The sequence below is a fragment of the Pezoporus occidentalis genome, unplaced genomic scaffold, assembly GCF_034315485.1.
Source record: "Pezoporus occidentalis ecotype Australia unplaced genomic scaffold, CSIRO_AGI_Poc_V1 ctg108, whole genome shotgun sequence".
In the NCBI taxonomy this organism is placed as follows: domain Eukaryota; kingdom Metazoa; phylum Chordata; class Aves; order Psittaciformes; family Psittacidae; genus Pezoporus; species Pezoporus occidentalis.
This window is the reverse complement of record NW_026912865.1, coordinates 3,984,294-3,998,970: the sequence shown is the minus strand read 5'-3', so window position 1 is coordinate 3,998,970 and position 14,677 is coordinate 3,984,294. Positions and strand designations below refer to the sequence as shown.

General features: G+C 55.3%; 1 protein-coding gene across 4 annotated transcripts; it reads right to left on the bottom strand.

The window, feature by feature from the left end:
• Window positions 1-801: 801 nt before the first annotated feature.
• On the bottom strand, window positions 802-6,951 carry VRTN (vertebrae development associated). 4 transcript variants are annotated; one of them, XM_062623811.1, is made up of 2 exons: window positions 6,744-6,951; window positions 802-3,784 (listed from the first exon to the last, which is right to left on the bottom strand). In XM_062623811.1, the coding sequence occupies exon 2, from the start codon at window positions 3,781-3,783 to the stop codon at window positions 1,759-1,761; it is 2,025 nt and encodes a 674-aa protein (XP_062479795.1). In that variant the 5' UTR covers window position 3,784; window positions 6,744-6,951; the 3' UTR covers window positions 802-1,758. The 4 variants fall into 4 exon arrangements, with proteins under 4 accessions (XP_062479795.1, XP_062479805.1, XP_062479822.1 ...); XM_062623821.1 differs by lacking the exon at window positions 6,744-6,951 and adding an exon at window positions 5,890-6,080; XM_062623838.1 differs by lacking the exon at window positions 6,744-6,951 and adding an exon at window positions 5,011-5,677.
• Window positions 6,952-14,677: the final 7,726 nt, after the last annotated feature.

The window sequence follows — 14,677 nt, the reverse complement described above, 5'->3', positions numbered from 1 at the left end:
ATCCATGGTCAGAAAGCCCTCCCCTCCCTGCTCAGCCAAGGAAATAAATGCTCTGGGAAGGTCACAAGTGTTCATTCACAGCTGTTACTGTAGCCCTCATTGCCACTGAAAGCTATCTCCAGCCTCTGGCAGTTTTGAGACATGGCTAATCATTCTGCAGTAATTACCAGCTTACTCCCTTAGAGGAGTTCACGTGTAGCTAATTAGTCCAATTGCTTCCTGACACACAAAGCCCAGGCGGCCAGGGCTCCCTGCAGCAGCACACAGCACTGCTCTGCAGCTTCCATCTTCCCACGTGCCTGCCTTCCTCTCCCCCTGGATCATGTACTGCCCCCAGGCCCCTCCTCTGGGACTTCATAGGGTACACTGGGGTGGGTGGATAGTGACAAGATCCCACCGACCCTAAAAACAACAAGATAAATGGTTTCTTCAGAGATGCCCCATTGGCTCAGCACTGCTCTTCTAGGGCTGCCCCACCACATAGCTTGGGCCCAAGAATGCCACAGGATAACTCTGAATGTCATTTTCTCCTGTGGGTTGATGTAGAGAGAAAACTCAGCAGGCTTTCTAAGCCTGGGAGGCAACTCCTGGCCACTCACCAGGGAGAGCATGGCTCCTGCCAGGCCTCCAGAGCACACACCAAGCAGATCATCCCCACCATGACCCAGGAAGCAGAAGAGGACCTTCGCAGGAGCAGGGACTGCGGTGTGCACAGGGTCTCCCCACACATCAGCCAGTTTTAAAGGAGGGGGAAGCCTTGTCCAGAGATTACACAAGCAAGAGTGAGAAACTGCACAGGACTAGGATTGGAAGAGTCTTTATTGCTTTGGTTTCTTACAAGTGAGATATATGCATCTAGCCTCACTGCAAGGACACACACACATTGTGTTCAGCTTGCAGCATGGTGAGGGGATGCAGGGACACTGGGTACACAAGGTTTGGTCTCTGTCTCCTCCCAGGCACCAGGAAGAGACCCTGAGAAAGTAAAGCAGCTGGCAGCTGTGAGAAAGTGAAGCACTGTGTGAAAGGTTATTGCTACAAGACCAGAAAGGCCAGGGACAGCTTGTCCAAAGCCTGCAAAGGACACCAGCTCCTAGCCTGGCTTTCCCAGCAGACAGACTTCAGTGGAGACACAAACTAGTCCCCTCCTCCATCAGCCTCTGCTCCTTCTAGGGAAGATCAAGACAGCCAGAGGCAAGTATTAAAAGCCAGGAGGCCAAGGTGGCATTGCTACAGACCCCAGGTGAAGCATTTTTTGTCCTCAGCTGGCTAGAACCCAATTCAAAGATGTTTCTCCCATAAAGCCAAGCACTTCCCACCCTTACATGCGGCTGAGCCAGCACAGTTCTGCTCACTGAAGGGATGCTGGGCACCTCCACACTCATCCTACACATCCATATTACTCATTTAAGCAAGTGCCTGGGGGAGAGAGACCCTCACATCCTCTGCCTCAAGAGGCCTAGCAGCATCCCATGACACTGGCACAGTACTGCCTCCCTTGCTCACCCTCCAAGCAAAGAGAGGACAACCCCCATTGCCCCTCTCCTTTGGGGCAGCTCAGTGCCTCCTCCTGACTTTGGGAATGGGCACTGCGAGGATGCTCCCATACCTGATTGAACCACACAGAAAAGAAAGCCAGAGACTAGGAACAGAACAAAACCAAACCGGACCAAAAGTTACAGCAGGGCCCTAGCCCTGGTGCCCTACCAAAGGCATGTCAGCAGAGGAGCTGTGGCCAAGCCAGCTGGCAACCCACATTCAGGCATCCACGAGCGTCAGCCCATCATGCAGAGCACGCTTCCACATGTAATAGGTGGAACGGGCTGTGAGCGGGAAGCGGGCACTGAACTCCTTGTAGGTGGGGAAGGTCTTCGACTCAAAGCGCTGCTGCAGGAACAGCTTGGCCTGTGCCTTGAACTGGGCAGTGGCAATCACATCCATCACAAACATCCGGCTGTTGGCTCTCTCCGACATGGCGTAGCCTGAAATGGTGTTGTATGGCATGGCTGGAGCTGGCTTACCTAGGTGTTTGGTGGCTACCTCCATGTGGCACTGGGGCTTAAGCCCTGGCTCTGTTCTTGGAGGTGCTAGGGAAGGCACACGGTTCAATGGCTGGCCGGAGCTGGTCCAGGGCAGGTCGTGCTGCCCGACAGCCTGGCAATTACTCTTCCAAAACCAGTAGGCTGTGGAGGAGAGAGACGGGTAGCGCAGGCGGTACTTGCAGAAGGGCAGCCGCCATTGCTGGACCTGCCTCCTGGCCACACCTCGCAGCTGCCTTCTCCAGGACAGAGAGGGCTTGAGCTGCAGGAGACTCCTGGGTTCTGGCTGGTCTCCATTCAACCTCTTCCTAACAGGCACACTGCTGGGCTTCAATGGCAGGAATGGCTTTCCCATATCTAGAGGCTTCTGGTTATCCAAGCGAGACTGCAGAGGTTTGAAGTTGGGGTTCTCCTTGATGGCTTTTCTTCTCCAGTTGTAGTAAGTGGACCTGGAGATGCCAGGAAAGCTGCGCTTGAAGCACCGGTAAGGCACCAGAGTGTTCATGGAAATGCATTTTTCTAGATAGGATTTGGCTCCTTGCATGAAGATTCCTGCTTGGATGGGGTCTAGGGAAGGACTCGGTGATCTTAAGCTCCCCCGTGAATTTGCTGACTCATCCACATCAGCCTTTTTGGGGACATCCCTGTGAAGCTCCTGCAATGCATGGGCCTCAGCCAGAGTGGAGGCATCACCATTGACCATACTCTGCATCTCATGTTTCCAGGCGTAGTATGTGGATCGGGAGATTTCTGGAAACATTTGCCGGAAACGCTGGAGGGGGATTATATTGCCCTCCTGAAAGCAGGACTGGAGGAAGTGTTTAGCTGCAAACCTGGCAGCTGCTTTCTGGCGGTGCTCACGAGACTGGCGCTTCCAGCGGTAGAAGGTGCTCTTGGTAATGCTGTATCGGTCACGCAGGTTGGAGTAGGTGAGCTGGGGGTCACTGTTCAGCAGCTCAAGGGTCTTCATGGGCTGCACAGGAGGCTCTGGTGAAGGCACTGTGGGTTCTAGCTCTTCCAGGCCAACCACAGCCACAAAGTATTGTGCTTTGAAGACCTGCCGGGAGAGCTGCTGCCCTGACCACATGATGTGAAGTGTGGAGGTTCGTGGGCCACACTTCCTGGGTCGGATGAGCCGGTTGAAATAGGGCCGGATCTTCAAGTTGCTCATGGGGTAGATAGAGTAGATGTTACACTGCAGTACTGAGGCAAGGGCATAGACGTGCCACATGTTGGCAAAAGTGCCAGGAAAACAGGTAGCTTTGATATCAGCATCAAAGATGGCCTCCAGGATGGCCATAGGGAGACTGGTCATCTCTGGGGTCTCCTCAGTGCAGAGGGAGTATCGGGCAGCCTGCAGCATCACCTTGGAGTCAATCATGCCATTCAAGTAGTATTGCTTGTGTAGCAACATCTCCACCACTGTACGCACCTGCAGCTCCAGGCTGAGGCTGGGGTTGCCCCAGAGCAGCACGCTGGCTGCCTCAAAGAGGTGGTTCCCCTCACCCTTGCAAACCAGGGGTAGCATGTTACTTGGGGCATCCTCAGGATAGAGGCTCCTGGCCACCCGGTCAACCTCCAGCTCCTCCTGAAAATGCCTCCCACAGTAGCCAGGCAGGGAGAAAGATGACAGGGTTCTCTCCGCCTCCAGCGCCGCACTGGTGAGGCCCTCCAGTCCAAAGCATTCAGTGGCTTCCTGCAGCTCCTGCAGCACAGACTGCACCAGCTGGTGCCGCTGGATCATCCTGAAGGATGGAAAAAAAAAAAAAAAAAAAAGTCACTGGAGATGAAGACAGTGCAAGCTCCAGACCACTGGGACCTGGCTTCCAGGTCCAGCTCTTCCCCAAAGAAGAGGCAAGGAAAAGGGTAGGGGAAAGGATGCTTCTCACCCCTCCACCCACACTTCCAGAGACAAAGGAGGAAGCCTGGGTCCCCACAGGCAGACCTGGGACAGGGACATGGGCTCAGCTTGCTCTCCAGTGACCTCCTGTGGGCAGCAGACAGAGCACACAGCTTCCAAAGATACTGTCTAGGTGAAATTAAGGAGTGACTGCACCCACTGGGGTGGCAAGCCAGGTCACCTCCTACCCCTGCATACCTGGCTCTGCACCTCGCCTCCCCCCCTACACCTGTCTCTCCCACCAGAAGCTCCATCCCTGTCGTTTTACTGTGCCGCTGCCAGCACCCAAAGAGAAGAGTTTGCCACCTCTGCAGAAAGACACCCGTGACAGAGGAACACTGCATGGGGGCACAGAGGGACCTGGCTCAAGGTGCTCAAGCCCAACAGAACAACAGACAAGGAGCTTGCCCCTTCCCTCAGAAAAGGGCACTGCATCCACCCCCACTGCATGCACCAAAACTGCTGTCACAGAACCTGGGATGGGAGGAAGGGCCAGAGCCGGCCCAAGCCTCGGTTACTGCTGCTCGAGCTGACACTGGATGTCACTTGCTGCTCAGCAGACACACACCACCAGCCATGAAGAAGCCTCACAAGGACGGCTTCTCCTAGACAAGCTACCAGGCAGGAGACAACCCAAAAGCACAGCTGGAGCATGAGCACTGGGTGCATAATTCAGAGGCTGCACAGAGCCTTCTTCCCTGTCTGAGCCCATCCCACTCTCGTCCTCCCTCTCTCCACATGCCAGTTCCCACTCAGGCAATCCAAAAGCTCAAACCCGCATCCCACGCTTTGTCAGCTCTTTGACACCTACGTAGCTCTGCCCCCACCACTCGGGGAGCTTTCATGACAACAGCACAGTCCTTACCCCATGATCCAACTCCAGCAGCACAATTCTCCTCAGCACCCTTCCACCACCAGCCAGCCCACTCTCCTCTTGAACCACTTCTCACAGGCACAACACTGCACTCAACCAGGGAGCCCAGTCTCCTACATTTTCTCCTAACATTTTCACCCCAACACACAGGGCATCACTTTGCAGTCTACTCGATTCACATCCCAGCTGGAGCATACCTTCTTACAACGCTTCACAGGTATCACTATGCACTCACAGCTCTGTGGAGAGACAAGGAGACAGCAGAGCCAGGCAGGAGAAGCAGCAGCAGCCCTGCAGTAAAACAGATGGCCCGCCCGACCTCTCTCAGGTCTCAGACCTGCACTTTGCTGCAGATGTTATTATTGCCATGGCATCTACGGCCTCTGGCCATGACCAAACAGCAAATTAAATGAGGTGCCACAAAATCACACAGCCACATCCAGGCTACTTCACCACAGGGAGTCTGTGCTGCTGCTGCTGTCCCTTGCCTTTAATCAGGCCACAGCTACTCATCAAATCACCTCTCTTCCCATGTCCCTAACTCCTCCAGAGTCTCCTTCGTGCTGGAGGCCAGGCCCTTCTTACAGCTGTTCCCACAGCTGTGGAGCGTCAGGTATCAGAGACAACAAACATAGCAGAATGGACACAGCTGTGATGCAGGGGAGATAAACTTGTCCTAAAATCCTGGTCTGAGCAAGTATGAAGTTGTCACTTCAGGTCATGTCTGTATTGTTGTCTCTTGGGAATTCACAGAAATTTATAGAAGTTTATAGCAATTCTGACTAAGCCCATAGTAAGCAACATGTGCTCGAGGAGCTGAAGCAAAGGCATTCCTCAGGAAAGCTGCAAGGCTTGCAGAGCCCAAGTCCTCCTTCATGGCCTGCCAAACCCTTTTGGAGCCAGCCACCTCACCCTGCAGCAGTCACTGCCTCCCCTTTCAGTCCCTGCAGCCCAGCTGAGCACTGTGAAGGCAAGACAAGCTTTGCTTTTAGTTGCTGATAAAGGAGGTTTTACCTAACCTTGCTGCTTTTGCATTGTAACAGATAAGCAAACACTTGCAGATCACGTTCCCTCACCTGAACTGATGGTCTGGTGGCATCCAGTAGTGCAAGTTCCCCCAGCCGGAGCCAAAAACGCTCCCGCCAGCAGGAATCCGGGACACTTCAGCCCCAGCTGCCTGGGAATGCGGCTGCTTTACAGGAGCAGGAGTGTCCATGTATCACAGCCCAGATGGGCTCGGTGCCTCACTTCCCAGCCCCAGCTGCTCACTCAGGTCATCCCAACAGTAAAGGCTCTGGAGGAGGTGTGAACCACCATAACCACACAACAGAAGCACTGAAGTGGCAGTCTCCAGGAGCTGTCTAGGCTAGAAATATCACCGTACCAGAAATCCCAGGAGGGTTCTGGTGGGTGAGCAGGACTGCCAGCCTGCTCCATCTGCCAACACCCACATCTCCACCGAAGCCCAGACACGGGGGAACCCTCTCCTGGAGGGAGAAAAGCCACAGACCCTCCTTTAACCCAGGCCGAAGCTCAGCCTCGTTCCGATCGTCTCTCGGGCAAGGCACGGACAGCTCGAGGGCGAGCGGTACCTGACAGCAGCCTCCAGCCCCGTCCTCCCATGAGCGCTCCCGCCGCCCACCCCGCGGCCGCTCACGCCTCTCCCGACCGCGGCCCCCTCCCGGGGACGGGGACAGCCCCGGATGGGAGCACGGGCGGCCGCTCACCTCTCCCGACAGACAAAAAGGCGAACAGCCCCGCGGTGGGGGGAGAGAGAGGTCTCCGGTGCCCAGGCAGCTGCCGAGCAGGGACCGAGGGCAGGGCGGGTCAGGACGCCCGCCCGCCTGGGGAAGTGCCCGCCACGGCGAGGGAGCCCACGGGGTCAAGGAGCCGCAGCCCCGAGTGGCGCCCGGTCCAGCCCCACACTCACCTGGCTCCGCGGGTCGGGTCGCGCCCTGGGCCGCCCCGCACCTTTAAGGGCGGCGGCAGGAAGCGGCACGGAGCCGCCACCGCCCCGGTGCCAGCCCCGCAGTGACCCTCGGGAGCGGGCGGCCGCGTGCGGCGCCGGGCCGAGCCGGGCCGGGCCGCCCCTCCCCGCCTGCCCCCTTCCTCCCCTCCCCCGCCAGGAAGCGGGCCATCCCCGCGGCCCCGGCCCAGATGAAAGCGGAGCGGGCCGGGGGTCACTTCCAAAGCTAAAGTGATAATGGCCATTGTCCTGCCGCCGCCGCGCTTAAAGGGCCCGCCGCCCTGCCCCGCTGCGCCCCGTGCTCCCCGGCACCCTGCCGCCCCACAGCATTCTCTTGCCCCATACCCTGGCCGGGCCCGCAGTGACCGAGCCCACTGGGGCTGCGGGGTGGGATCTGGGTGCCTGCTCGGGGCACCCCTCATGTCCCGAGGGAGAGCAGGCAGCTCCCAAGTGGGTGCTGCTGCGGCCCCCGGGGTTGGCACAGCCCGTGTCTGTGTCTGCCCCCTTGGCCATTCGCTCCTGCCAAGGCCATGGTCCTTCCTCCATGATGCTAGCTAGGAGATAAATTAGCCTTTCCTCTGCCCTCCCTAAGTGGCGCCCATCCTTTCCCTGGCAAGGCAAGGCTGGTGGGACTCACAGGCTTCTAGGGCTGATGAAACTCATCTGTGCTGCCCTTCAAGTGACAGCAGCTGGGCAGCCTCATCGACAGGCTTGAATCCGCCTGCCTGTACCTGGGCCCTCTGTGGAAGAGCCTTCCACCCTGCTATCTCTGCCCCGCTGCCTCCCCAGCCTAATCCCAGGCTGAGATTCCCTGTCCTTAACTCCTGCTCATACAATGGGTTCATCCTGTCCCTCGATCATCACGTGAGGCTGTGCAAACAAGGCCGCATGCCAGGCACCTCGCTCCAGTATCACTGAACTGCCAATGCCAGCTCCACCCCACATCATCCTCACAAGTCCAGAACCCCTAGAGATTCATCCAGGACCTACCTCACCTCAAGCTACACCACCCCAAAATGGGGCTCTGAGGAGCCCATCTGCTCTTGGTTGTGAGAGCTGGGTGTGTTTTAATGCTGGGGGGCACAACTTGGTCAACAGGGAAGAGCTGGGCTCTTCACCAACTGGTCTCAGTACTTCATGTTCCTTTTGTTGTGTAGCTCTGGGTGCAGACAGCATCTGTTTTTTTTTTAACTCCGCTTACCCTTAGGGACCAGTCTGAGACCCACCACAATCCCTCAACCCAGGGAGGGGCGCAAAGTAGCTCCTGATGTCAAAGATGGCAAGGGCTTCCTTCACTACATGCCACTACCTGTGGGGAACCTGTGTGGTACTCATTTCTGCTGCAGCATCTGGCAATGAGAGGGCAGGAGGACTCGTGGAGACACCACATACAGGCTTCTTGTGCAATTCAGGGAGAAATCTAAACATGGACTTTTCACAGAGGGGAAATGCGTCCAGTTCTCTTTCCTGCTACCCTCCCTTCCATGTTAGGTTGGGAGCAAGCATCACAGCACACATCAAGGCACACCTTCCATTTTTCCTATCTCCCCCACAAGCACACACCCCAGAGCATTTTTCCCCACTTTTCTTCTTTCACATCTGAGACCAGGAGCGAAGGGGGAGGCTGGGTGAGGAGGGTTTGACAGCCGGATGGGCTCTCTGGAAGTTGTGGACTGGCTACTTGTGAGTTCATCCTGCATCAGTTAGGAGACACCAGCCCAGCTGACACTGAACCCCAGCCTTTCGTGCTCACAGGGGTCACTCTCACTGGACACAGAAAAGCTACAGTGCAAGGAAAAGAGACCTAAACCATCTCATAGTGAGCTTTTTACCTCCTCAGGCAATCTTTGTATCTCAAAAGCCAGCTCCACTCTATCAATCTAGCCAGTCCTGGATCTTTTCCCCAGCAGGCTGGTGTACATATCCACAGCTGCTGAGCTCCCCTTCTCATCCTTCATCCTTTTAACTTCTTTGGTTGCAAATGCAAAGCAGTGCTCACAGGGCAGTGAGACACTGGCAAATGCCAGAGTCAGCAGGGTCAGTGATTAACATAGGAGCTGGAAAACACACAAAGAGACAGCCTGGGTAGTTCTGTTATGCAGATGACTGCACACACCGGCTTCCAGCATATAAACAAGTAGTTAGCATTTTTATGTTCCTTGGAGGAGTTCAGTGGGGGACCAGAGTGCTCCCTGATTTGGTGCAGGATGCTTCAGCATGACTGTAGGCAATGGAGACCTTTGCAGTTTAGCTCTGGCTAAACTGCCTGTTGTGCTTTATCCTGCCTGCTGCAGGCCCATCCTCTCTCAGACAAGGCCTAGAGCAAAGGTACAGAGATGGGGGCTGCACATGGTCTCAGGGTACCGTGTTTCCAGCCGTGCTGGAAGGCAGGTTCTACTGCTCCAAGTTTGGGCAGGGAGTCTTCTCCCAGAGTAAGAGCAACCTCCATGCTCAGCAGATAAAACTCTTGTTGGTTTGAACCTCATGAGGAAGGGTGTCCCAAGGACAAGGTGCTGGGTTCTTGTATAAGGTATGGCTTCCTCTAGCTCTATCACTGGAATGTGACAATCCAGACAGTGCCAAATGTGGAGACAATGTTCAAACACTCGGTTGTCCCCCCCAGCAGGAAATCTCCCCAGTCCCACCTCCTTTCCCACCCAGGGGAGCTCCAGGAGCGGAGGGGGTCAGAGCACCCTACCCACTGCAGCACTGTCCATGACTGTACTAGAAGAGACCATTCAGATAGGATGGAGTATAGCTGAAGTACCTGGGGCAGCCAAATACCATTCAAGGCAGGTCAGACTGTGGACCGGTTGCCAAAACCACCTCTGGAAATGGAACTGGTTGAGCCAAACCATTCTATGATCCATAATCTATGGTCTATAATTGATATGTTCATTCCTTTAAAGCCATTTCTGGTGCCCTGGCTTCTGGTTTTCCCATCTTTCTCTCTCCAGAGCACTGAGGAGTCCCAATCCAGGCACTATTACCCCTCTGGGGAATCAGGGGAGCTGGGATTGCTGAGGGGCTGGCAGGGCTGAGAGCATGGAGGCTTCCAGGAGGGTTCTAAGTGTCCTAAGTGTCTGCTGTCTTGGCTGAGTTTCTCCCTTGTGCCTTGCATTGCTCCACAAGGAAAAAGCAATGAGCAGAGCTTGCAGCCTGAGTTGGCAACAGAAACAGGGTTGCTGCAGCTGCAGTCTGCCCACCAGTGTTTGGGAAAAGGAAGGTCAAGTTGTTCTGGTGTGACTGTGCCCAACAGGGACATTGAAAACATGGACTTTGCCTCAATTTTTGTAGTAACTTGTTCAAACTGAGTGACCTAAGTCTTGTTTTTTCTGGTACTTCTCATTCCCACCCCTGAAACCATCTCTGAGCCCACTGCCTTACACCTGTGCTGGAGCCCTGGAAGGGATGCTCAGATAGACAGGCTACTGAGCTCCGCAGAAAGGTCCTGTGAGGCACCCTCCTGCCTGTGCATGCCCCAGAATCATGATGGGCATCAGCAGACAGACAATTTTGTTCAGTTCTGTTCACATCACTCTGAGAGGGAGAGTGACAAACTACAGGGAGTTTTCAGCCAGGCTCAACAGAGCTGGAGTGATTGAATTATAGGAGATGATGCAAGGAGTAAAATCTATTTAGTGGTGCTGAAGTGAGAACTGGTGGGCAGGGACATCCAAGTCCATCATCCTCAGCAAGTGAGAGCAGTTGACAGAGGTGACTTCAGCTGTGTGACAGGGAGGACAGAGGAATGGCACAGAGGAATGAAGAATATGGCCTGAACTTTAGGACAGTTTGGTGGCAAGGCCCAGACAGGAGTTTAATTTCTCAAGGAAAGTGGGGAGCTGGCCAGGCCACTAGGTCCCATGTTGGACAAGATATCGGAGGCTCCTAAGACTCTTCCACACCCTATCACCCTCTTCCTCTCAGTGACTCAAAGGGGTTGTTCCCTTTCCTCCAGCACCCCTCAGTGCCACCTCCTTCCCATTCTGTAGAGAACACCAAGGGCCCCCATTGCAGTTCTCTCTGTGACTTAAGATCCCTCCTGGTGGGACCAAGTGACCTCAGTGCTGTCTCCCTGTCCCTCTTCTAATGGTGGCTGCCTCCCAGTTCATCTTAGAATAGAATAGTTGGGGTTGAAATGACCTTAAAATCATCGAGTTCCAACCTGGGTGATGTTCAGGACTAACCAGTGTAATGCACATGAGGGCCAGGTCTGCTCGCCCCCTGCCCTGGGGTAGTGGAGTGTGACAGTAGATCCCATCTCCAACTCTCCTCTGCTCGGCTCAGCACTCTTTCCCCATTTGGCTTCTGTCCAGCTGGGTTCCCTCTTCCTTCTGGCTCTGTGAGATTGGAGGGGAGGTTTGAACTTGGTGTTGGCACTGTGCCCTTGCTCCCCAAGGCTCCCTGATGCTCCCAGGCACAAGGGTGGGAATTAAATGGGAAGCACCAAGTGCAATACCACAGTGCCAGGCGAGGACCAGGAGTGTTGGCCACATTCTGGGGTCCTGCCCATAGGTGGGAGAGGTGGGTGAGAGCTGGGAACTGCAGGAGATTCAAAGTCAAGATCAAAGCGTTTCCCTCTGAAGCCCTAACACTCTCCTTCCCTCCCACTTGCACATGAAAGCACTCTGCCCTCAGCAGGCTCTCCGCTGGGGATGGTGGGTGGAGGAGGGGGCTGCTTTCCCTCTCGCTTTTCCTGTGTCACTAATAACTCTTCCCAGAGGTGAAGTGGTGAAAATCCTTCCACCCCTCCTCCCCAATGACTGCTCCTTGCCCAGATCCAAAGGGCCTGGAGCCATTTCAATGACTGTGAGTTCATGACAGACCTGGCTTCTTTGGGGTGTCACCAGTTGATGCCAGCACCCAGCACCAGGGACATGCAGTGAGCAAAGCCTTTGAAGTGTACAGTAGAAAGACAGTGTGAGAAGCAAAGCACGAGGAAGGAGGATTGAAAAGAAAGAGCAGTTTGGCCCACAGGAGGGGGAAAGACTAATTAAGGCACAGAGCATGGAGGAGGAAACAGCAGAATCATTAAGATATCACAGCAGGAGCTGGTGATGCATGTGGCTCCATGGAGGTTTAAGCCACACTAAGCCTGGCCTCTGCTGTTCGCTCCCTCTTGGTTCTCCATTCCCACCCTCCACTGGGGTGTTACAAGAGTGTGGGGGGCTCTGTCAGTCAGTTCAGGTTGCTGGTCCAGCTGAAAATGAGTTGGTTTAGATCATACCTTAGTACAGACAGAGCTGAAACTCAGGATAGGAGTCTCCATTACCCCTTCCTTACTGATGATCACAGCTTGCAGGTGATCCCAAACAGAAGAAGACGCAAGATACAATAAGGACAGACTGGAGATTGGAAGCATGGGCAGGAAATGGCGGATTCAGTTTTGGAAAGCCCGGGAAGGTGACACTCGTCTGTCAGTGCTCCATTACACAAACACAACATCGCACAGAGCCAGCAGCATTAAGAAAGAGCCAGGATGGGAAACCCGAGGGAACGCAATCTGCAGAGTCAAGGCTGCAGTTCTGAATTTCTTTTGGTGGTTACGGCAGCTGCTGCTTGTTTCAGAGAGCACCCAGGGCTGCTGACCCCCACAGGCACGACAAGATGGGTTTGCCAGGCTGTTCCTTACATTCCAGCTGGAGGCCAGTGGATAAAGAGGGACCACAGGGAAATGGCAGCACAGGGGGAACAGGGACTGCAGGAGGCAGGAGCTGGGAGGATCCGGATGGGGCTTTCCCCACCGGTCCCGGGCAGGGGGAAAACGCATGGGGCAGCAGGCAGGGGAGGATGGGGGATGGAGTGTTTCACACCTAGCAAGCCGTAGCAGATGGCCCGGGGTTAAACGCCCGAGGAATCAACTTGCACTGCCACAGAGCCGGGACTCAGCAAGGCATGCCCTGCTCTCTCTTCTCTGGACCCACGGCAGCCTGCTCAGTGGCGGGTTAGTAATACAGGGGTGGTTTCTCTTGGGTCTGTAGCTAGTCAGGGAGCTGAGATACGGCCCTGCAGTGTAAACAGAGCCATAAACCCCTGCTCAAGCTGTGATTCCCCTAGTCCTTCCCCAAGCCCTGCCCCCAGGCACACTCTGAAACGGCCACGGTGTTTGCTGGAGGAGAAACGTGAGAAGGAGAGCCGGAGTGCTGTAAAAGATGTAAATGCTGCTGTGCGAGAGCGGCTCCGAATGTCTAGGACACAGTCTGGGCGGGGGGATGGAGAGGCACCCAGGAGGCCCTTCTCTTTTGTTCTTGATCTTGGCTGCCTTAGGAGGGGTCCCAGGAATAATCCTGGAGCTGACTCACTGAAGGGAGCTCATGTGCTTTTCTCAGGTGGTGGTCGTGGGGGACAGGACAGTGGGGAGGGAGGAGGAAGAAGGGTTTGGGAGAGAGACAGTTGTGGCCGCCTCATCTGTGTTGTATCCCCTGGCTCCCTCGGTGCTGGGAAGCCATCACATCAGCAGGGAAGGGAAGGGAGGAATCCTCTCACTGTAAGGTGGGTGAGGGAGCAAAGGTGTCACTTCAGTCCCGGTAACCACTGACAAGGCGACACACACACAGTTGCCACAGCTGCAGTATTGTAGTGTGAGAGGATGTGACTGCCTAGGAGCAACCAGCACCCAGGTCTGATGCAACAGCTGAGAAAAACCCGATCTTTTTAACATAAAAATTAGTCATCGCTGAGGTCAGGTTTTCAGAGGGGTGATCTTTGCCCTTTGGAACTTAGCCTTTAGGTATGACTGATAGCATTGTGAATTCCAGCAGTAAAATAACCAAGAGGAAGATGAGAGCAAGGAGAAGGGGACACTGCTTATGGATAGGGCCATTTGCTGAGGAAACAGACTGATCCACCTTCTTTCATCCCTGAGCGCATATACTCTGATTCCATGCTTTGCAGTGCCTGGACCCCTGAGCAGGTAGCAGAAGACCAAAGGCAGGGGAGATGAGGGAAGAGAAAGAGGGCTGGGAGGCAGGCAACTGATAGGAGAATGAGAAGAGGGACCCATGAGATACGTGCAGAAGCCCAAAGGCTCTGCAGAAGAAATGACATCAACAGGATGGTAGGTGAGAGACCCATGAGGAAGGAAGAGACTCCAGCTCATAGGATCCCTCATCTGTTATCATTAGGCCTGTCCAGAAATTTACTTGTGCTGAAACATTTTGTAACCCAGACTCCAGGTTACTACCCAAATGTGGAAATGATAATAGTTGGTGTTTGTATTAATGTGGAATAACTGAGAAGGCAGAGAGGGTCAATTCACCAGCACAGCCCGCCACTGCTTTCCCAACACTCCTCACTATCCTCTGCCCAGGCCTTGCACTGCCCCACATGCGTAGTGCAGCACAGCAGAGAGCACATGCTGCCATGCATCATCACACTGGGGATCCCTGCATTGTCCTTTGGTCCCAGATGAAGGAATCCCGCCCTATGGTGGCCACCACAAGTGCTGCGCTCTGTCAAAGCCCCCTGGAACTTCCTTGCCAGCCCCAAAATAACCCAACACATGCAGGAATCAACTCTCATCCTTCTTTCCCGTGTCCGTTGTGACAAGAGGGCCATGCCCGCTGCCCACGGGGACCATCCCTCAGCCTTTGCGCTCCCAGAGGGAGCAGATCGCGCTTGTCCAGCTCCTTCCTCAAGGCGGAGAGGCGGCAGCACGCTGCTGCTCCAGCCTTGTTGCCTGTGGCAGTCAGGAAGCGGATCAGCCCTGGAGCCAAGCCACGGCCTCCGGGCCCCTGCCTCGCTGGCGCTGCGGGGGAACACTACAGCTCAACCAGCTTAGGCAGGCTGTGAGGAGGCGATGGGGGACGCGGGCACTCTCCGCACCCCTGGGCTACCCGCCGGGACCTTCGCGGAGGCGCCGCGGGGCCGGGAGCGGCGCCTTCCGCCCGGCGCCG

Bases quoted from the DNA above. Each gene is read 5' to 3' on its own strand.
- VRTN (XM_062623821.1), bottom strand. From the start codon at position 6,029: ATGGACACTCCTGCTCCTGTAAAGCAGCCGCATTCCCAGGCAGCTGGG. The intron at 3,785-5,889 runs GTGAGGGAACGT...TCCATCCTTCAG, and splicing joins CCACCAGACCATCAGTTCAG to GATGATCCAGCGGCACCAGC.